This window comes from Taudactylus pleione, unplaced genomic scaffold (assembly GCF_031769625.1).
Source record: "Taudactylus pleione unplaced genomic scaffold, aTauple2 ptg000013l, whole genome shotgun sequence".
Classification (NCBI taxonomy): Eukaryota; Metazoa; Chordata; class Amphibia; order Anura; family Myobatrachidae; genus Taudactylus; species Taudactylus pleione.
In genome coordinates, this window is record NW_028284416.1 from 3277256 (window position 1) to 3299875 (window position 22620).

Below are 22620 nucleotides of genomic sequence, written 5' to 3' on the forward strand. Positions count from 1 at the left end.
GGCAGGCAAGGTCTGGTTGATGCCCTTACAGTCATGCTTTAGGATGCCGCTATACTGCAAATGCTCAGTGGCTTCTTATAATGTAGCACATAGAACCATTTCCCATCATACACTGTAAGTTCCCAAACCACAAGTTACATAGGGACTCATTCAGATGAGGATGCAAAATCCTTCTGTGTACATTCGTATGACGGCTGGATGCATTTTGCGCTGAGAAGCGGGAACAGAGGTTGGGTGCGAGTGTGGGGAAAGAACATTCCATACGGACCATGACAGACTCACCTGCGGCTTTTTGGGGAAGGATCATTTGCAGGCACAAAATACTGATGAGTTGGCTGAAGTCCCTCCTGCTTATACTATTACTGTGGTTGCTGTGATCTATTCACATTACTACATTCATGTTTGCAAACAGCCCACCGCACAGATGATTATTTTATTTTTATTATCCAAATGGGAAGAGAGCAGGTGTGTGCACTGATCTGAATGTGATTAGTACTTTCAGTTTGTATATACATTTACTTTTAATTGCTTTCTATATGATAAATACGACTAGAATTAATAAGACTGTTGAGACATTGAGGGACTGACTGTATTGGCCATGAACAGTGTACTTTAGCAGTTACTACGCCCAATGTGAAGCAAACTAGGTGCATACACTACCTGAACCTTGCGGCACACATCTCGCAATATGGCCGGCTGTGTCGGCGAAATGCATCTGCTTTGTGCTACCATTTAAGACCCAAATTTACTCCAACCGTACACGATGCCCCATTTATGTTTCTCTCATTGGACAATTAGCCAGTTAGCAGGATAAGATCTTCCGAGGTGTGCGGGCTGAGAAGTGCGTTCCCAATTATACGGCCCAACGTTATATAGCTCAAGTTCTGGTAAGGGCCTGAGAAAAATGTTATATATCCATGTAACTGTATCCTTTACCTCCAGCTCAATATTTAGAAAGATATGTATAATATTTTAGAGATTGCAGATGGCACACCCCTTATCTGTATTATCATGACCATTCGTGGTCAATTCGAATTTTGAGATTAGTGGACCAATAAGGTTCATTGAAACAGTCACGTTGCCTGTATAACCCGATTGTGAAATGTTCAATAATGGGGGTGAAATTAAGAAATGCGTATAAATGTGCACCTGTTCCTTACACACACACATACACACTGAAGGCGGCCATCTTGTGGGCTGAACCAACTTTCATGACATACTGGTTCACTCTCCTGCAATGACTGGGAGCTCCCTGCAGAGGGCAGGGCAACCAGTTCCCGCACACTACTCTGGTAGAGTAGGCGGGGCATGAGCTTTTGACAAACTCACTGTAAATGATGTCATAAAGGCCCCACCCTCAACTGTACAGTGACACCAATCACAACGCTGTGTGACAGGTGGGTGGGCCCATTATGGCACAATGTGTCACCCTGACCCCTGTACGTGGCACTTGGGATAACCGCTTCGGATTATTCAGGATTGGAAGTCTCAAATATAGGCAAATAGGATCGATAACAGTGCAGACTATCAGTTCCCAGGCGACCAATCACCTACTCAAGGCACAACCAGCTACGTCTGCGAGTCCCAATGAACTGGTTTACACTAACGCCATCGGACTTATTTTCGACAAACATGACAGAAATGAACAGGAGACTTCAGCTCTTCTGTATAAGATTTTTTTTTCCATTTTTTTTTTCCTTTCTTAATAAGAAAAAGTTATTCCTAGGTGACTGGAACGTCCTCTTGATAAGATACAAACCGAAAAAAAAAAAAAAAAAAATCTGAGGAAGGTACAAAAAGTGGAGAGCGCTCTCCTGGCTGAGTCTTTCTCCCCCCCCCCTCTGCACACCCATCCAAAACGATCTAAAAAGGTGGGAGCGCAAAAGTCAGGGCACCCCCTAGCGGGCTCCAGGCAGGCAGCAGTCCAGTCCAGCTGCAGGGCTTTCATAGCAGAGAGTCTGGAAGTGTGGGGGCTTGTTGGGGGGCGTTGGGCATCCTCTGTAACATGCAGCTATACAAGTCTGTGGGCTTAGTAGGGAAGGTACATTTACAGAAAAGAAATATGGGCGTCATTCATGTGGCGATCACAACGTGAGCATGATAAAAACTGGCGGGACGGAGGAAGGGGGCGGGAGTGGAGAGAGAGAGAGGCAAGCAGAGGCAGGCCGGACGCGGGCGGAGTCGGTGAAGCTGGATATCAGCTGTGATCGGGGGATGGATCCCTGCGCAGGGCGCTTTTCTTCACCGTGTCTAGATACTCCTGTTGTGACACAGCTAAAACGGAGGCCAGGATCTCGTCGTCGTCCCAATCCTTCAGACCTGAGGGGACAGAGAGAAGCGGTCGTTAGGGGCCGGACCGTGACATCTGCAGCCACGCTCAATGGGGCAGCGCACTCACCGAATGCCGTGGGCGACATGTGCTGCATGATTGCTCTGCAGTCCAAGGCCGGGTACAAAGACACAAGGGGGGAGGTGGCTCGGTCGGCTCCGGTACATGGCTGGTTGCTGGGGCCTAGGCAGCAAACAGACCCTCATGAGCTCATGTGCCCTAGTGCCAGCGGTCAATGCCCAAAGGAGTACAAACCCACATCTTTAATTATCCTGTTCTAGTCCTCTCGTACCTAAGTGATGACGCTGTAATGACTGTACAGGGCAGTAACATTGGGTTATTAAACTTTAGGGAAAGTTAAACCCTGAAAGCAGTGAGCCACCAATCACCTTCCTAGTTCTTGTCTGATCATTCTCTGGTAACATCACAGGGTGGGGCTGGATGGCAGTGGAGGGGAGTGTGACATCATTATGGGGAGTGTGACATCATTAGGTGGGGTGAATAGGGGCCTGATTCAGCACGGATTCCAGTTGCAACAGTGTACGCGGATCGGCTGACTGTTGCGTACCGTGCATGCACCGCATTGCGTGTGCACTGCGATAACGCTAGCGCGCACGCACGCAGAATTGCATTGCAGAGCGAGTGACGGGCCGTGAGCGTTTGGGAGTGGTGATGGGGGAGTGGTTGGAGAAACGCAGGCGTGTCTGTCCGTTTCAACGCCGTTGCATGGGCGTGCATAAATTAGCCACTGCGACGGCATACGCTGCTTGAGGACTCGTGTGTGTGACGAGACTTGCGGTTTCTGAGACAGGTCAGAGCTGCTGTAATTGTGCGTGACAGTACCGATGTATACGCAGGACTGTGAGGTATTACAGATGTGAGATAGCAGTAGTGGGTGTCTCTATGCTGGCTGAGCTGTGGCTGATGTTACAGATGTATACACAGGACTGTGAGGTATTACGGATGTGAGATAGCAGTAGTGGGCGTCTCTATGCTGGCTGAGCTGTGGCTGATGTTACAGATGTATACACAGGACTGTGAGGTATTACAGATGTGAGATAGCAGTAGTGGGTGTCTCTATGCTGGATGAGCTGTGGCTGATGTTACAGATGTATACAGAGGACTGTGAGGTATTACAGATGTGAGATAGCAGTAGTGGGTGTCTCTATGCTGGCTGAGCTGTGGCTGATGTTACAGATGTATACACAGGACTGTGAGGTATTACAGATGTGAGATAGTAGTGGGTGTCTCTATGCTGGCTGAGCTGTGGCTGATGTTACAGATGTATACACAGGACTGTGAGGTATTACAGATGTGAGATAGTAGTGGGTGTCTCTATGCTGGCTGAGCTGTGGCTGATGTTACAGATGTATACACAGGACTGTGAGGTATTACAGATGTGAGATAGCAGTAGTGGTGTCTTTATGCTGGCTGTGTTGTGGCTGATGTTACAGATGTATACACAGGACTGTGAGGTATTACAGATGTGAGAAAGCAGTAGTGGGCATCTCTATGCTGGCTGAGCTGTGGCTGATGTTACCAATATATACACAGGACTGCGAGGTATTACAGATGTGAGATAGCAGTAGTGGGCGTCTCTATGATGGCTGTGCTATGGCTGATGTTACAGATGTATACACAGGACTGTGAGGTATTAGAGATGTGAGAAAGCGGTAGTGGGTGTCTCTATGCTGGCTGAGCTGTGGCTGATGTTACAGATGTATACACAGGACTGTGAGGTATTACAGATGTGATATAGTAGTAGTGGGTGTCTCTATGCTGGCTGAGCTGTGGCTGATGTTACAGATGTATACACAGGACTGTGAGGTATTACGGATGTGAGATAGCAGTAGTGGGCGTCTCTATGCTGGCTGAGCTGTGGCTGATGTTACAGATGTATACACAGGACTGTGAGGTATTACAGATGTGAGATAGCAGTAGTGGGTGTCTCTATGCTGGCTGTGCTGTGGCTGATGTTACAGGTGTATACATAGGACTGAGGTATTACAGATGTGAGAAAGCAGTAGTGGGAGTCTATGCTGGCTGAGCTGTGGCTGATGTTACAGATGTATACACAGGACTGTGAGGTATTACAGATGTGAGATAGCAGTAGTGGGTGTCTCTATGCTGGCTGAGCTGTGGCTGATGTTACAGATGTATACACAGGACTGTGAGGTATTACAGATGTGAGATAGCAGTAGTGGGTGTCTATGCTGGCTGTGCTGTGGCTGATGTTACTGATGTATACACAGGACTGTGAGGTATTACAGATGTGAGATAGCAGTAGTGGGTGTCTCTATGCTGGCTGAGCTGCGGCTGATGTTACAGATGTATACAAAGGACTGTGAGGTATTACAGATGTGAGAAAGCAGTAGTGGGCGTCTCTATGCTGGCTGAGTTGTGGCTGATGTTACAGATGTATACACAGGACTGTGAGGTATTACAGATGTGAGATAGCAGTAGTAGGTATCTCTATGCTGGCTGAGCTGTGACTGATGTTACAGATGTATACACAGGACTGTGAGGTATTACAGATGTGAGATAGCAGTAGTGGGTGTCTATGCTGGCTGAGCTGTGGCTGATGTTACAGATGTATATGCAAGACTGAGGTATTACAGATGTGAGATAGCAGTAGTGGGCGACTCTATGCTGGCTGAGCTGTGACTGATGTTACTGATGTATACACAGGACTGTGAGGTATTACAGATGTGAGATAGCAGTAGTGGGTGTCTCTATGCTGGCTGAGCTGTGACTGATGTTACTGATGTATACACAGGACTGTGAGGTATTACAGATGTGAGATAGCAGTAGTGGGTGTCTCTATGCTGGCTGATGTTACTGATGTATACACAGGACTGTGAGGTATTACAGATGTGAGATAGCAGTAGTGGGTGTCTCTATGCTGGCTGAGCTATGGCTGATGTTACTGATGTATACACAGGACTGTGAGGTATTACAGATGTGAGATAGCAGTAGTGGGTGTCTCTATGCTGGCTGAGCTGTGGCTGATATTACAGATGTATACACAGGACTGTGAGGTATTACAGATGTGAGATAGCAGTAGTGGGTGTCTCTATGCTGGTTGTGCTGTGGCTGATGTTACAGATGTATACACAGGACTGTGAGGTATTACAGATGTTAGATAACAGTAGTGGGCGTCTCTATGCTGGCTGAGCTGTGGCTGATGTTACAGATGTATATGCAAGACTGAGGTATTACAGATGTGAGATAGCAGCAGTGGGCGTCTCTATGCAGGCAGAGCGGTGGCAGACATTAGTATATTCTCGCAGCTGCATTGCGTGCGATTATGCAGCTGCAATCCATGCTAAATCAGAACCTTGATACATAAATGTCAGAAGGCACACTGAAACGCAGACAGGCTCTCCTGCCAGAACCTCTTTATAGCTTGTAGAGCAGGTCTGTGTCCTGTGCACTCAAATGTTTTGTAGTTATTGTGCATTTAACCAACTGAAAGCCCCCGTTCCGATCTGCAGACTACTGAGGCACAGTGCACTTATGCCCACCGATCCACTGCAATCTGACTTGGCCGGAACAAGGGCGGACTAACGCATCCCCTCATTCAGAAGTCAGTGTATCTTGCTGGAGCAGGACTAAAAGTCTGATAAAAGTAAGAGGGGTGGTTGTGATGTGTTGGGAGGTTGGACAGCGCGCCTCAGATTTTTCCTATTCACCAAGAAAACTCATACACCCTACTAGATTGCGTTGGCATCTCCCTCGGAAGCAGATCGTCCATCTTCAGGGATGATGGGCGGAAGATCAAAGTCCTAAAGTGGCTTAAACTGTGCATCTAGTGCACATCCTAGATTAGGTCCGGAGGCACTAGAGATGTGCTGTTTGTATTCCTATAAAGCATTGAATATCTGGTCTTCTGCAACAGATGCCTATGCTGAGATTGCTCCACACTGAAATATTTATGGGAAACCCGACTAGAGGCAATTGGAGACTTTGAACAATGTTTTCATGTGTTTGGAAACCTCAAAACGTACATAGATATAATATATGACATCACTGCAATATGGTGATCATTTGTTTTGATGGGTGACCCCCAAAGACTCTTTTTCATTAGAGGTATTGCAAAAGGCCAGAAAGAGAATACATGCTCCTTGCCCAAAAACTCATCCATGGGAGGCTCACAGATGAACCAGGGAAACAGTGCGGCCCATTTGAGCCATCAGGGTCACCCACTGAAATGGATGATCACTAGTTCATAGCAAAGTAACACTGTAAACTCAATACAAAAATAGATTTGGATGGAACAAAGCTGAAACCTCAGTATTAACAGCTGGGAGTTCGGTACTACCCAAGGTGGTGGGTGCCTGGCACAGAGGATACTATAATAAAATACATAAAACAGTTACCCGGCGCACATGGTGAGGGGGGTTTCGCTAAAACTAGAGTGGTCCCTGGGGAAGACGGTTTCGCCGTTTGCTCTCCGTGAATTTCGGGGTGCTCAGGTGAGGCCACGGCGCTGCGCTGTCTCGGCGAGCGGCTGCTCCACTCCTCCGGCCCACTGGAAGCGGCTGCCGTGGCGGAACTGCAGGTTGCGGTGGCCTTGCGTGGCTGCGAGTGGGGAGAGAGGGAACAGAACAGTGTAAATCCAGGAACATGGGGGGCTGGACAGATGTGAATAAGAGGCCACCAGAAACAGTGACACGAAGACAGGAGGAGTCAGGAGAGAGAAAGAGAAAACAAACGTGACAGACATCAGAAGAGGAAGGGTCAGGGCAAGACTAGGACAAGGAAGGAAGGAAACACAAGACAAGGAAATGAAGTAGACAGGACGATAGGGCTGCGGAGAACCGCTATGCAATCTCACCTGTCTGGCTTGTTTCTCTTGGTCCCGCAACCACTGCAGGTAGGATTCCCGAGCCACTTGTTCCTCGATGGCCTCATTGGTGGCCTCCCAATCCGTGGCCCTCTTTTTGTCTTCTAACATCTGCTGCTCAATCCAGGACTCCTCGGAGGTTCGGATGGCGTTCTTCATTAGCGACTGGTCTGCGTACTGAACACAAACAACTCAGGCTCTGCATAGCTATACTGCGCCAACACTGACCAATCACAACGCTGTCTAGGCTGGAGCCTCATCATGATGTGGGGGGGGGTCTGAAATATCACTGATCTCTCAGGCTGGAAGCCGGATGGAGAAAAAAAATCTGTACATGGAGGTTCTGAAGATCGGTACCAATGTGGCTACTGAGCCAACTAGGAATATGCTGCGCCAGGAAGATGAAGGACAGATCTAACTACAGAAGGACTCCACGTCTTCCATTACTTTGGGGAGGGACGGTGTGCTTAATCCATCTACCTATGGGCCAAACTCAACACTGGCCCCGGAGTCGGGTGCTGGAGCTCCGCAGCATGATACGTGCGGCAGGAATAAAAGCAGCTGCTTGGTGTAAGAATATATCTGTAAACCCCATTCTTGTATCAATGCAATTATGTCTTATAGCTACCGAAACTTTTATACATATCTATACATCTATAAATCTCTATCTATATTAGTGTTCTCGCTAAACTGTTTCAGCAGGGCGCAGCGCTCGGCCCGATTTGAAGAAGTTGAAATATGCCCTGCTGTTATGGTGCCATCCTGTTGAAACAGTTGTCCTTCGGGAGGGGGCGGGGGGGAGTTTCCGGTGCACCCGGCATCTTTTCACTCTGCGGAGAAAGCTTGCGGGCAGCCCAGCATCACAGTTAGTGCTGGACACGCACCCTACAGGTGACCACACCCATTTTATAGGCACGCACCCTGCAGGTGACCACACCCATTTTATAGGCACGCACCCTACAGGTGACCACACCCATTTTATAGGCACGCACCCTGCAGGTGACCACACCCATTTTATAGGCACGCACCCTGCAGGTGACCACACCCATTTTATAGGCACGCACCCTGCAGGTGACCACACCCATTTTATAGGCACGCACCCTACAGGTGACCACACCCATTTTATAGGCACGCACCCTGCAGGTGACCACACCCATTTTATAGGCACGCACCCTGCAGGTGACCACACCCATTTTATAGGCACGCACCCTGCAGGTGACCACACCCATTTTATAGGCACGCACCCTACAGGTGACCACACCCATTTTATAGGCACGCACCCTACAGGTGACCACACCCATTTTATAGGCACGCACCCTACAGGTGACCACACCCATTTTATAGGCACGCACCCTACAAGTGACCACACCCATTTTATAGGCACGCACCCTACAGGTGACCACACCCATTTTATAGGCACGCAACCCTACAGGTGACCACACCCATTTTATAGGCACGCACCCTACAGGTGACCACACCCATTTTATAGGCACGCACCCTACAGGTGACCACACCCATTTTATAGGCACGCACCCTACAGGTGACCACACCCATTTTATAGGCACGCACCCTACAGGTGACCACACCCATTTTATAGGCACGCACAGAGGAGTGCCCTTTCTGTAATAGCCGCCCTACCCACCCTAGAATGAGATATATATATATATGTATATATATATGTGTATATATTATATATTCACATATACTTATGAATGTTATTAGTGGGCCTTATATAAGCCAGTTGTATTTTAGGTTCAGTGGATCTTTGAGAAATACCCAAACCGCCCAATCTTTAGTGTAACCATGTGAATGCTTAACTATACTTTATATTCAATAAAATCGTAATGTGATGGGTGTGCGCCCCACATGATGACCCGCTAAGGGTCTCCACTCCAAGTGTTCTCACCTTATGAAGCTGGCCAACTAACTAACAGTGTACGGTAACTCTAATTGGGTGGGTATATTGACCGCTCCCTTCGCCCCACTCATCCGCCATGCGATGAACAACCTCCCCCCCCATTCCCCATCATATTTGTGTTCTCTTTCAACCTCCTGGGTACGACAAAAACCCCCACAGCCCCCCAACCGCCACAGTGTGTATGTTCTCCATCTCACCCCGGGTTTGAAGGATGGCAGCCCAAGGCCCACTCCTATCGTGGCCTTGTTGGGGTTTACCACAGAATTGTAATGGATGTTCCGATGGTAGCTCACTCTGATTGGCTCATCTTCGTTTTGCTGGATCCCATGGAAAGTGTTGATTGGTTCTGGGCAAACGAAAGGTTAGGAATCAGCGCACAAAGCTCACGCAGGAGCCCGACATAACTAACGCTAGTGTCACATCCGCCCTTCTGCCGGGGAACCCCGCCCTACTGGCCACCTCCTCTGCCATATACCCAATCACAATGAGATGCGGGCGGGTGGGTGGGGCGTTACCTGTCCCGTACTGATACACCTCCACGGGTCGGTTGTACATCTCCGCCATGGCTTGCATCTCTATGTGGTTACCGTGGCAGTTGTTTTTCCGTTTGCGGTTGATGTAAGTGGTGAAATCTTCTGTCACGTAGTTGGAAAAGTAGTCTGCGTTCTTCATCTGTCACATGGGGAACACAGAGAAAGACGGAGTCATGCAAATGGCCGCGACTCGCTCTGCGCGCACAACCTCCAGCCCCGGAGCGCCACTCACCAGGTAATCCATGCAGTGTTTCCTGACCACCTCATGCATGTCCTGATCGCCATACACCTGGTCAGCTGGAAAGAGAAAGGAGATCATTGTGATCTAGCATCTGTGACAACCTGGGGCACTACAAGTGCCAGCATGCCCTGGCTCTCCATTTTGAAAAAAAAAGAAAAAAAAAAAGAATGCAGCCTGTAAACTCTCGCGGCACCAGTGACATCAGTGAGGCGTGAGACACCTCCTACCTCAATGATGACACTAGTTCATAATACTCTTAGGAACACACACAAAATACATATTGTTTTTAATGGACCTTGCAGGATATGTAATCCAGAATCTTCCCCTTCTGTGTCACGCCCATCTGTCTGCCCCTCCCCTTCTGTGTCACGCCTGTCTGCCCCTCCCCTTCTGTGTCACACATGTCTGTCTGCCCCTCCCCTTCTGTGTCACGCCTGTCTGTCTGCCCCTCCCCTTCGGTGTCACGCCTCTGTCTGCCCCTCCCCTTCTGTGTCACACCTCTGTCTGCCCCTCCCCTTCTGTGTCACGCCTGTCTGTCTGCCCCTCCCCTTCTGTGTCACGCCTGTCTGTCTGCCCCTCCCCTTCTGTATCACGCCTGTCTGTCTGCCCCTCCCCTTCTGTATCACGCCTGTCTGTCTACCCCTCCCCTTCTGTGTCACGCCTGTCTGTCTGCCCCTCCCTTTCTGTGTCACGCCTGTCTGTCTGCCCCTCCCTTTCTGTGTCACGCCTGTCTGTCTGCCCCTCCCTTTCTGTGTCACGCCTGTCTGTCTGCCCCTCCCCTTTAGAATGTAAGCTTTCATGAGCAGGGCCCTCTTCCCGTTATATATATGGTTTGTCTAGGTCTAAGTCCAAACATAAATGATAATATTTTAGCAATATAAGTGTAAGCTCTCACGAGCAAGGCCCTCTTCCCTCATGTGCTTCTCTTTACATTTTCTTCTCCTCCTTACTCCCCATTATGGCACCTAACACGTGACTGCCAACTCCCGGCTGCTTACTGTGAGTGCTATAATCACTATTGCAGCAATGTATATAAATCGTGTCCTTGTCCTGCACCGTAATGTACTGTAAGTTACTTGTTTCTTGTTCACTTATTAGTTCTATGTACTATGTAAGGCGCTGCGGAACACTTGTGGTGCCATATAAATAAAAGGATAATAATAATAATAATACCATCATTCTAAAGTGAAATTTGGAGCTAAATTGGGGCTATAGCAATTGTCTGATGCATACGGAGACTTGCAGATGAAACAGACCGCATATACATATTGGGCTGTGTTGTAAAGCCACACACTAGATGTAAACAATATGCTATATGCTAATGAGGGCTATACATGGCAGTCGTTCCCGCTAGTCACATGACCAACTTTCTTAGAAGTTCCGGAAGGGGCCGGAGAGGTGGTTACTGAGCCCCAATAGGATTCGTTCACCACACAGAGCCTGAAAATAACACAGGAAACCAGAAGAGAAGAGAGGCTTACACAGGCTGCAGTAACGAGAAGTGGAAAACACAACAGATGTCTATCTCCCCGGCACATCTGCATTACAATGTGTGTCACACTCAGCTCTGGCTCATGGAGAGATCCATTCTTACAGGAACGGGTTTTATTGCAGGTTAAAATATTTCCTCAACTAATGAAATTTACAAAAATAAATATTTTCAAAAGTGCACAAAACAATAACCTCGCTCCCTCTACTTAATTCAGTCAGCCCCCCAGTTCCGTAGTGTGAAGTCCCACGTTACATTATCGTTCAGGGTGGTATTTTCATTAAGCGTTCTCCCGATACCCGTACAATTCACTTAGGGACAGCAAGTCGCAGGCTTCGCGGCAATGCTGAGTGCTACCTCTGCATTGTGCGACCTGTGTGAGGTACATGACAGAGCCGGAGGAATCATCCAGGACCCCAAAGTAGCAGATAAGATGGCAGGACGGTGTGGGGGGCTGTTAGCGGTCATCAGAAAAAGTACTGGAGGCTGCTAAATGGGGTCTAGTGGTTGGTTCATTTCTTTAAAATATAAAAAAATGACAGCAGATGTATTTCATCAAATAAAAGGGTCTAGTATGTTGGACGACATGAAATGTATATACACTCTTAAAAGATCACTATAGAGACAAGTTTGTAAAATACTGGGAAAAACCCCAATAGTAACTCCCATCTGCAAGTTAATAAAACCTCTTCCCATCAATACAACACCCAACATACATAACCCACATCATTACACCCCCTTCCCATCTATACAACACCCAACATACATGTCCCAAATCATTACACTCCTTTCCCATCAATACAACACCCAACATACATGTCCACATCATTACACCCCTTTCCCATCAATACAACTACCGACATACATGTCCCAAATCATTACACCCCTTTCCCATCAATACAACACCCAACATACATGTCCCACATCATTACACTCCTTTCCCATCAATACGACACCCAACATACATGTCCCACATCATTACACTCCTTTCCCATCCATACAACACCTAACATACATGTCCCACATCATTACACCCCTTTCCCATCCATACAACTACCGACACATGTCCCACATCATTACACCCCTTTCCCATCAATACAACACCCAACATACATGTCCCACATCATTACACCCCTTTCCCATCCATACAACACCTAACATACATGTCCCACATCATTACACCCCTTTCCCATCCATACAACTACCGACATACATGTCCCACATCATTACACCCCTTTCCCATCCATACAACTACCGACATACATGTCCCACATCATTACACCCTACGTGTGGAGTCCTGGTAACGATTGAGTGGACTTATACGCTATTCACTGCATGTGTGATCAGTGATAGTTTCTACTGTGGGGACTGAGAGTCTCTAGCTATTTCATGGAATTGTTCTGGGACTTTATACTCTACTGGGACTGCCTCTGTCTGGACTGCTACCTGCGAATGGTCTGTTCACTGCATTTACTGCTCGTCCATACATATCTGTTGCTGTGGAAAAATAAACCCTCTCGTTGGTTTCATCTGCTCGGTGTCTGGGTGATTGAGAGAACCCCGTATTCTCACAATTACACACAAATATGTAGCATGGGCCTATCCATGGGCAGCACAGATGGTGTAATGGTTAGCATTACCGCCTCACAGCACTGAGGTCATGGGTTTGATTCCCACCACGGCCCTTTCTGTGCTTGCGTGGGTTTCCCCCGGGTACTCCGGTTTCCTCCCACACTCCAAAAATATACTGGTAGGTTAATTGGCTCCCAACACAAATTAACCCTAGTGCGTATGTGTGTGCGAGCATGTGATAAGGAACAAAGAGTGTAAGCTCTGCTGGGGCAGGGACTGATGGTGAATGGCCAAATATTCTCTGTAAAGTGCTGCGGAATATGTGTGCGCTATATAAATAACTGGTAATAAATAAATAAATAACAAATAAATTACACCCCTTTCCCATCAATACAACGACCAACATACATATCCCACATCATTACACTCATTTCCCATCCATACATGTTCCAAATCATTACACCCCTTTTCCATCCATACATCACCCAACATACATGTCCCAAATCATTACACCGCTTTCCCATCCATACAACGCCCAACATACATGACCCAAATCATTATACCCCTTTCCCATCAATACAACATATATAACCCGCAGTGATGACCACTTTAGCGGGCAGCAGAATGGGGTGTGAGTAAGAGGACTAATTAGAAGTCACAAAGATCTAAGCAGTCACTGCCCCCCACCCCCCTAATGTGCAAAGCATCAGTTCTCAGCCACAAGCAAGAGCTTTCCCTATAATGCTCCAGGTGGTTCTGAAGCTCTGGATGCACTGAATAACCGGAGTACCCATCTTGGCCTTTTGGCTTAGACCAGGTGTAGATGTCTATGTACGCTGTGGGGCTTAAAGGTGGCGCGCCCCCGCCTCCCCAGTGCCCGGGCCCCTCAGTAGGTGATGGGCCGTCACTAGGAGGCCTGCTGATTGAAGCCTGAGGTGCTATGTGCCTCTGGTGCTGCCTAACAATGCACCTTTGCACTAGTATGGCACGTTGCACGTGCACCTTTTGTTCTGGCAGCACTATTTTTCCTTTGCCCTAAGCCTTCTGCCCGGGGTAAGGATAATTGTTATATTTCTGGGCAAAAGGCTGGGTTCTATTTGTGTATTGCACTTTTTCACCACACATTTTTATGTTTTCCATGTGTGCGTCTCACGTTTGTGGGGGTTTGGGTGAGACTCCTATGGGGTAGCCCTCTCCTTCTTGCGAGAGGCGAAGAATCTGTTTCCCCATTAAGAAACTTTGGCCAGCCATGGGGAGAAAGGGGCAACCCCGAGGCTTGCGGTGGAGGGAAGCCCGAAAGACCCTTAACCCCTAAGGGGCCTTTTGGCTCGGGGGGTCGGGGCGTCAAGGGGACACCCCTAGCTTAGGGATACCAAAAGATTCCTTTTCCCGTCAATGGGGCCTTTTGGCCCCAAGGGGATGGAGATAAACGGGGACCCTCTCCTTTTCCAGAGGGTTCAAGTTTCCATGCACAGATTTGCACTGTGCTGTGTGATTGGGGCACACACCTCAGGCTTCAAAGACAAAGGGAAAAAAAACCTGCATTGCAGACACTCAGCCTTCAGTGTGCCCCGGCCATATGCAGCTGGCCTCCACCACTGCGTCAAAAACCTCCGCCACAGAGTACTGCAATTGTATACACCCGTCCCAAGAAAGATGCTGCAGTACAGGCAACTGGGATGATCATACACAGCGCAGGGGGGTTATTAGGGGGAAAATAATACAAGACAACAAAACAAAAAACACAGAAGTTGTGAAAAACCTTTAATGCTATTTTAGAGAATAACTAAGGAAGGGATAGAACTGGCAATTGTAGAGAATAACTAAGGAAGGGACAGAACTGGCTATTGTAGAGAATAACTAAGGAAGGGACAGAACTGGCTATTGTAGAGAATAACTAAGGAAGGGACAGAACTGGCTATTGTAGAGAATAACTAAGGAAGGGACAGAACTGGCTATTGTAGAGAATAACTAAGGAAGGGACAGAACTGGCTATTGTAGAGAATAACTAAGGAAGGGATAGAACTGGCAATTGTAGAGAATAACTAAGGAAGGGACAGAACTGGCTATTGTAGAGAATAACTGAGGAAGGGACAGAACTGGCTATTGTAGAGAATAACTGAGGAAGGGACAGAACTGGCTATTGTAGAGAATAACTAAGGAAGGGATAGAACTGGCTATTGTAGAGAATAACTAAGGAAGGGACAGAACTGGCTATTGTAGAGAATAACTGAGGAAGGGACAGAACTGACTATTGTAGAGAATAACTAAGGAAGGGACAGAACTGGCTATTGTAGAGAATAACTAAGGAAGGGACAGAACTGGCTATTGTAGAGAATAACTGAGGAAGGGACAGAACTGGCTATTGTAGAGAATAACTGAGGAAGGGACAGAACTGGCTATTGTAGAGAATAACTAAGGAAGGGATAGAACTGGCTATTGTAGAGAATAACTAAGGAAGGGACAGAACTGGCTATTGTAGAGAATAACTGAGGAAGGGACAGAACTGACTATTGTAGAGAATAACTAAGGAAGGGACAGAACTGGCTATTGTAGAGAATAACTAAGGAAGGGATAGAACTGGCTATTGTAGAGAATAACTAAGGAAGGACAGAACTGGCTATTGTAGAGAATAACTGAGGAAGGGACAGAACTGACTATTGTAGAGAATAACTAAGGAAGGGACAGAACTGGCTATTGTAGAGAATAACTAAGGAAGGACAGAACTGGCTATTGTAGAGAATAACTAAGGAAGGACAGAACTGGCTATTGTAGAGAATAACTGAGGAAGGGACAGAACTGGCTATTGTAGAGAATAACTGAGGAAGGGACAGAACTGACTATTGTAGAGAATAACTAAGGAAGGGATAGAACTGGCTATTGTAGAGAATAACTAAGGAAGGACAGAACTGGCTATTGTAGAGAATAACTAAGGAAGGGACAGAACTGACTATTGTAGAGAATAACTAAGGAAGGGATAGAACTGGCGATTGTAGAGAATAACTAAGGAAGGGACAGAACTGACTATTGTAGAGAATAACTAAGGAAGGGACAGAACTGGCTATTGTAGAGGATAACTAAGGAAGGATAGAACTGGCTATTGTAGAGAATAACTAAGGAAGGGACAGAACTGACTATTGTAGAGAATAACTAAGGAAGGGACAGAACTGGCTATTGTAGAGAATAACTAAGGAAGGGACAGAACTGACTATTGTAGAGAATAACTAAGGAAGGAATAGAACTGACTATTGTAGAGAATAACTAAGGAAAGGATAGAACTGGCTATTGTATAGAATAACTAAGGAAGGGACAGAACTGGCTATTGTAGAAGACACCAGCCTTTTAGTGCTTAGTGTAAAAAGTAACAGATGTAATATGCTCCAGCGCATAGGGGGAAAATTAGTGTCCTGTATGCAAACGTGGGGTCTCCGTGCAGAATAGCCGACTCTCACAATGAGCCCCACATTTGCATACAGGACACGGTTACATAGTAGGCGCTCTGGCATACGCAGTGCATTTAACCTGCAATTTCTTGGTACACCTCTTCCACTGGGTACTATGTAAAGAATGAATCACCCATAACGTGACAGGCTCTCTAACAGGAACATTTATCAATATTATGTCTAAAACAATATGAAAACGGGTATGGTCACATCATTTTCACATTATTTTAGTATCACTTAACTGCATTAAAGAGCTTTTGAAGCGGTTTTTCGCAAAAAACGACTCCAAGCCCTTAAATTTGCATATTTTTAGTAAGCAGATGGCATTTCCCATGCTTGTAATGGGAAAAGCCATCGGCTTCAAATTTACTAATGTTCAAATGTAAAACACTAGAGGAAGCCCTGCGATAATAACGCTATCTTGGTGTTGTGCAGCCTTCCCTCCATTCCCAGACTCCTTCTCTGCTCTGTCTGACATCCGACGGGCTGAGCAGAGCCCAGAGCCAGTGCCTGTCATCAGCCTGTGTGTGTAAACAGACCACAGGCTGATCACAGAGGTGTAGGATAGAAAAGAAATTAAATAAAGCCAATGTGATACGTCTGAATGACGTCGTTTTGCTGGTTCACCCTGGCTGACGGGCGCCAGATATATTTGGCGAGCAATTGATCGGCCGATATATCGGTCAGTGTGTACCCAGCTTACCATGCAGTGGGGTAGGCAGCATTCCGTACAATGTCACAGATTTTAGCTGTTGCCATGGGGCCTGGCCTAATTACATACACATTTGTAAATGCAACAAGAAGCCCTAATATAAAAGATCACTGTGCATCTTGAATGGAGTGGCTGTGTACGATGTTAGTAGCTGGCTACGATTGCTGGGACTTGTAGTATAACAGCCGTTGGAGAATCACAGGTAATACATCAGACGGGCTGCAGCCAGTAAGAGGCTATGCTGGAGACAACCCAGCGTAATCGGTCTTCACGGCACGTTCCACTTCAGCGGCTTCTCAGAACTCATAGGAAAGGTCACAGAAAGCCGGGGGATTCACAGAAATTGTTTTCATTGAAACCGAAACCACACAGGGGGACCTGCACTAATGAGATGAAACCATTATGGTTTTATTTCTTGAAAACACTGACTCCACAAACCGACAGCGAGTGGTTCCGTTACAGAAAACACAGCAGGAATGAGTAAGGGCATAAAACATGTATCTATACAGTGCCAGGCTCACACTGATATATGGCAGGATCCCTTATCCTGCGCCCATCTCCCCCCTACCCAATATTATTTCTACTAAAACAATATGAAAACAGGTATGGTCACATCATTTTCACATTATTTTAGTAGCACTTAAATGCATTAAAAGGCTTTTGGAGCGGTTTTTCGTAAAAAAAACTACTCCAAACCCTTACATTTGCATATTTTTAGTAAGCAGATCGCATTTCCCATGCCACTCAAGAAGTGGCTGTGTACGATGTTCCCTTATCCTGCACCCATCTCCCCCCTACCCAATACCAAACATGCAGCTTCCCCAGGGGCTGGCTACAGCATTGATAAGGGAGCAGATGGGAGCCCTGTGCTGCGGGTATTTTATGATGTCACAATCCTGTTTCTGTGCGTCAGGACTGTGGCATCTATATGGGGGGCAGGGGAGAGGGGGGAGAATCAGCATCATCTGAAGGGAGTACTGGTAGAATGAGGACAATGCCAGCTGAATGACGGCTGGGCACTTGGGCAACTCGCACTGTGGGGTCTATTTACTAAGCAGTGTTAGGAGACAGAGTGAAAAGTGATAAGAAAGTGATAAGGTGCCAGCCAATCAGCTCCCAACTGTCATCTCACAGGCTGTGTGTGAAAAATGACAGCTGGGAGCTGATTGGCTGATACCTTATCACTTTCTTATCACTTTTCACTCTGACACTGCTTAGTAAATAGACCCCTGTATTACTTATAGCTTAAAATATTTTGCACGGCTAATTCAATTTGAAATAATAAAAACAAAATGATATCACCGTTATTACTTTCCTAAAATTGAATGTGACATTTTGTTTCATAGGCCAAGAGATCTAACTAAGATTACTGGTACAACGCCGGAGTTTACAGCTTCGCTCGCCGCTAGTTCAGATGCGGCAGAAGTCGGCACAGCGCTCTCTGACCATTCTCTTCACCAGATTATTAATAAGGGGTCACAAGGCTGGCGCGGGAAAACGGTTTTACCTCGGGCATGGAGTATTGCGGCTCATACATGGGTGGACGTATCCCAAAAGTAATCAGGGAAAGATAAAAGCAAGAAAAAGAGCATTTATGTGCATATGCTCAGCCAGCAATGCCAGGCTAACATCGGGAGTAACAGGTACATATACTTACATCCCATGAGGCTTAGCGTTGTCGGCAGTAAATGTGAAAGCTACATTACCCTACTGGTACACAATACAGTACAATAATGACGTATCACAACTTGTGTGACTGGACGGTTATTAGTAAATGTAGGTTGCGTTTACCATCTATAACGATTATATGCAAACGTAGCGCTCCCGCTAGGCTGTTTTAGAAGGGCGCCGCACTATGCCAGATTTCAAAAGGGCAGAAGGCTCCCTGCCAAAACAAACTGCCGGGTGCCATCGTCACCGACGGGCCAGTGTCCCACTGGTGGGAAAAACTGTGGTGCTGCGCTCACCGCCAGTGAATAGATGCCATGCGCACGCCATCTATTCACAGTGAGGGGAGCATGTCCGTAAGTGCTGGGCACGCCCCCAAGAGTGATTAAAATGGGGGCATGCCTTTCTCGTGACCATGCAACCTTTTCGAGCACTAGAGTGCCCTTTCTGCGGCCCGGCGCCCTGCCCCACGCTGGACCTAGATCGAGCACTACAAACGCATGTTTTCCAGTCTTTTCCTGCTGCAGTTTAAATTGAAATATTAAGTAATGGGAACAGCTGGTCTCTCTGGGGCAGCACTACCAATGGGATCGGTATGAAATAGCGCCGGACGCATGTCAACTGAAGTTCCCGACAGGCAAGTATTTTAACTATAACTAACCTTACCCCCCCCACCCCTAACCCTCCCTTATGGGTGCCTAACCATAACCCCACCCTCAAGTGCCTAACCATAACCCCACCCTCAAGTGCCTAAACCTAACCCTCCTGGGGGGGTGCCTAAACCTAACCCTCCTGGGGGGGTGCCTAAACCTAACCCTCCTGGGGGGGTGCCTAAACCTAACCCTCCTGGGGGGGTGCCTAAACCTAACCCTCCTGGGGGGGTGCCTAAACCTAACCCTCCTGGGGGGGTGCCTAAACCTAACCCTCCTGGGGGGGTGCCTAAACCTAACCCTCCTGGGGGGGTGCCTAAACCTAACCCTCCTGGGGGGGTGCCTAAACCTAACCTCCCCCCGGGGGTGCCTAACCCTAACCTCCCCCCGGGGGTGCCTAACCCTAACCTCCCCCCGGGGGTGCCTAACCCTAACCTCTCCCCAGGGGTGCCTAACCCTAACCTCTCCCCAGGGGTGCCTAACCCTAACCTCCCCCCGGGGGTGCCTAACCTCCCCCCGGGGGTGCCTAACCCTAACCTCCCCCCGGGGGTGCCTAACCCTAACCTCCCCCTAGCCTAACCCCCCCCCCCGGGGGTGCCTGTGCCTAACCCTAACCTCCCCCCGGGGGTGCCTAACCCTAACCTCCCCCCGGGGGTGCCTAACCCTAACCTCCCCCCGGGGGTGCCTAACCCTAACCTCCCCCCGGGGGTGCCTAACCCTAACCTCCCCCCGGGGGTGCCTAACCCTAACCTCCCCCCCGGGGGTGCCTAACCCTAACCTCCCCCCCGGGGGTGCCTAACCCTAACCTCCCCCCCGGGGGTGCCTAACCCTAACCTCCCCCCGGGGGTGCCTAACCCTAACCTCCCCCCGGGGGTGCCTAACCCTAACCTCCCCCCGGGGGTGCCTAACCCTAACCTCCCCCCGGGGGTGCCTAACCCTAACCCCCCCTTCCCCTAGCCTAATCCTAACCTCCTGGGGGGTGACTGACCCTGAGTGCCCACCGGGAGCCCCTAACCTAACCCTCCCCCGCCGCGGCTGTACTGGCCAGGCTTACCTTCGCCATCACACATCTGCAGGCGTCGGAGACGTGAATGTAGGATCTGCTGATAGATGTAATCATATGTATTTCAGGTGCACATGCACCATACGGGCTGAACGCTGATCAGTAGGGAGAGGGGCTTCACAAATGGTGAGGGTACCACACACCAGCCCACGTTTCTACCCCATGTGTGTGTGCAACATGAAACGCGCTGAGATATGTAGTCACCAAAAACGAACAGTGTAATGTACATAGTTGGTAATTGGGTACAATTTCTATATTCTTAGGGCTAATTCCAGACCTAAAAATCAAAAGAAAGGCAATGTATGCCCTCCTTACACACCGTAGTGCCCGCAGGTAAACCAGCTATGCCACCTGCGCAGATATAGGATACATAGCGGAACTGTAATGCATTCGGGGCCTGGCTGCACAGGGTGATAATGTTTATCAGGAGTCACAGCGATAGGGAGAGGCAGCAACACGTCATAGTGCAGGAGCAGTAACACAGCGAGAGGGAGAGGAGCAACACGTCATAGTGACAGGAGCAGTAACACAGTGAGAGGGAGAGCAACACGTCAGTGACAGGAGCAGTAACACAGCGAGAGGGAGAGGAGCAACACGTCATAGTGACAGGAGCAGTAACACAGCGAGAGGGAGAGGAGCAACACGTCAGTGACAGGAGCAGTAACACGGCGAGAGGGAGAGGAGCAACACGTCATAGTGACAGGAGCAGTAACACGGCGAGAGGGAGAGGAGCAACACGTCATAGTGACAGGAGCAGTAACACGGCGAGAGGGAGAGGAGCAACACGTCAACACGTCATAGTGACAGGAGCAGTAACACGGCGAGAGGGAGAGGAGCAACACGTCATAGTGACAGGAACAGTAACACGGCGAGAGGGAGAGGAGCAACACGTCATAGTGACAGGAGCAGTAACACGGCGAGAGGGAGAGGAGCAACACGTCATAGTGACAGGAACAGTAACACGGCGAGAGGGAGAGGAGCAACACGTCATAGTGACAGGAGCAGTAACACGGCGAGAGGGAGAGGAGCAACACGTCATAGTGACAGGAGCAGTAACACGGCGAGAGGGAGAGGAGCAACACGTCATAGTGACAGGAGCAGTAACACGGCGAGAGGGAGAGGAGCAACACGTCATAGTGACAGGAGCAGTAACACAGCGAGAGGGAGAGGAGCAACACGTCATAGTGACAGGAGCAGTAACACAGCGAGAGGGAGAGGAGCAACACGTCATAGTGACAGGAGCAGTAACACAGCGAGAGGGAGAGGAGCAACACGTCATAGTGACAGGAGCAGGAACACAGCCAGCAGCACCGAGTATCTGGCACCACTCACTGCAAGATAAAGGCTTAGAGAGAGCACTGAGCAGGAGTCACAGCAATTAGGACACACAAAGGGGGCAGATTTACTAACAAGCAGGTCATCAGAGCCGCCGATCATCAGAGACTTTATCAGATCGTTTTAAAACAGCAATAGAAATAGATGAGCTTAGCATTCATACCTAATGCCGTTCTAAAACGATCGTCCAAAGAAGCCAATGATCCGTCGGCTTTGCAGCCTGCCCCTTAGTAAATATACCCCAAGGAGAGGGGACAATAGAAGGCTTACACGCTCGGAGGGAGTCTATGGAAGACCGGAATCTTTACATAATCATGTAGAATTCAGGAGCCAGGGATCGGCATGAATAGAAAGGGGTGAATAGTTAGGCGCCAGCAGTAATGTTCTAGGGGTACTGGCTACCTGCAACCGAGGAATCTTCCAGCACTGCAGTAATTACACACAAATAATAATTCTCAGATGGAAAATCGCAGCATAATATATATATATGCTTATAATATCATTTACCTGGTGACTCTACATTTACTATACCCACTAAAACCTACTGCAATACAACACAGACCATTCCAACGGCACCTGGGCCATACACTGCTGAACATACCCGATTATAAATCCTGCTAAACAAAGGCACAGTCCCACCTCCCTGACCCCAGTCCCAGCAGTAATCTCTCAGTCCCATTTCCCTGACCCCAGTCCCAGCAGTAATCTCTCAATCCCATCTCCCTGACCCTACTCCCAGCAGTAATCTCTCAATCCCAGCAGTAATCTCTCAGTCCCAGCAGTAATCTCTCAGTCCCAGCAGTAATCTCTCAGTCCCATTT

At 48.2% G+C, this 22620-nt stretch overlaps 1 protein-coding gene across 5 annotated transcripts in view; it reads right to left on the bottom strand.

Moving 5' to 3' along the window:
• Window positions 1-1662: 1662 nt before the first annotated feature.
• The window catches only part of OTUD5 (OTU deubiquitinase 5), a 43830-nt gene continuing 22872 nt past the window's right edge, over window positions 1663-22620 (bottom strand). For 2 of the 5 annotated variants that reach the window (XM_088470202.1, XM_088470209.1), the window contains exons 3-9: window positions 9859-9923; window positions 9609-9765; window positions 9291-9439; window positions 7167-7352; window positions 6709-6910; window positions 2399-2512; window positions 1663-2319 (exon numbers count right to left, since the gene is read on the bottom strand). In XM_088470202.1, coding sequence (XP_088326328.1) covers window positions 2198-2319; window positions 2399-2512; window positions 6709-6910; window positions 7167-7352; window positions 9291-9439; window positions 9609-9765; window positions 9859-9923 — 995 coding nt within the window. In that variant the 3' untranslated portion in view covers window positions 1663-2197. The remainder of the gene's footprint in view (window positions 2320-2398; window positions 2513-6708; window positions 6911-7166; window positions 7353-9290; window positions 9440-9608; window positions 9766-9858; window positions 9924-22620) is intronic. The other 3 variants (XM_088470216.1, XM_088470230.1, XM_088470223.1) reach the window with 3 other exon arrangements.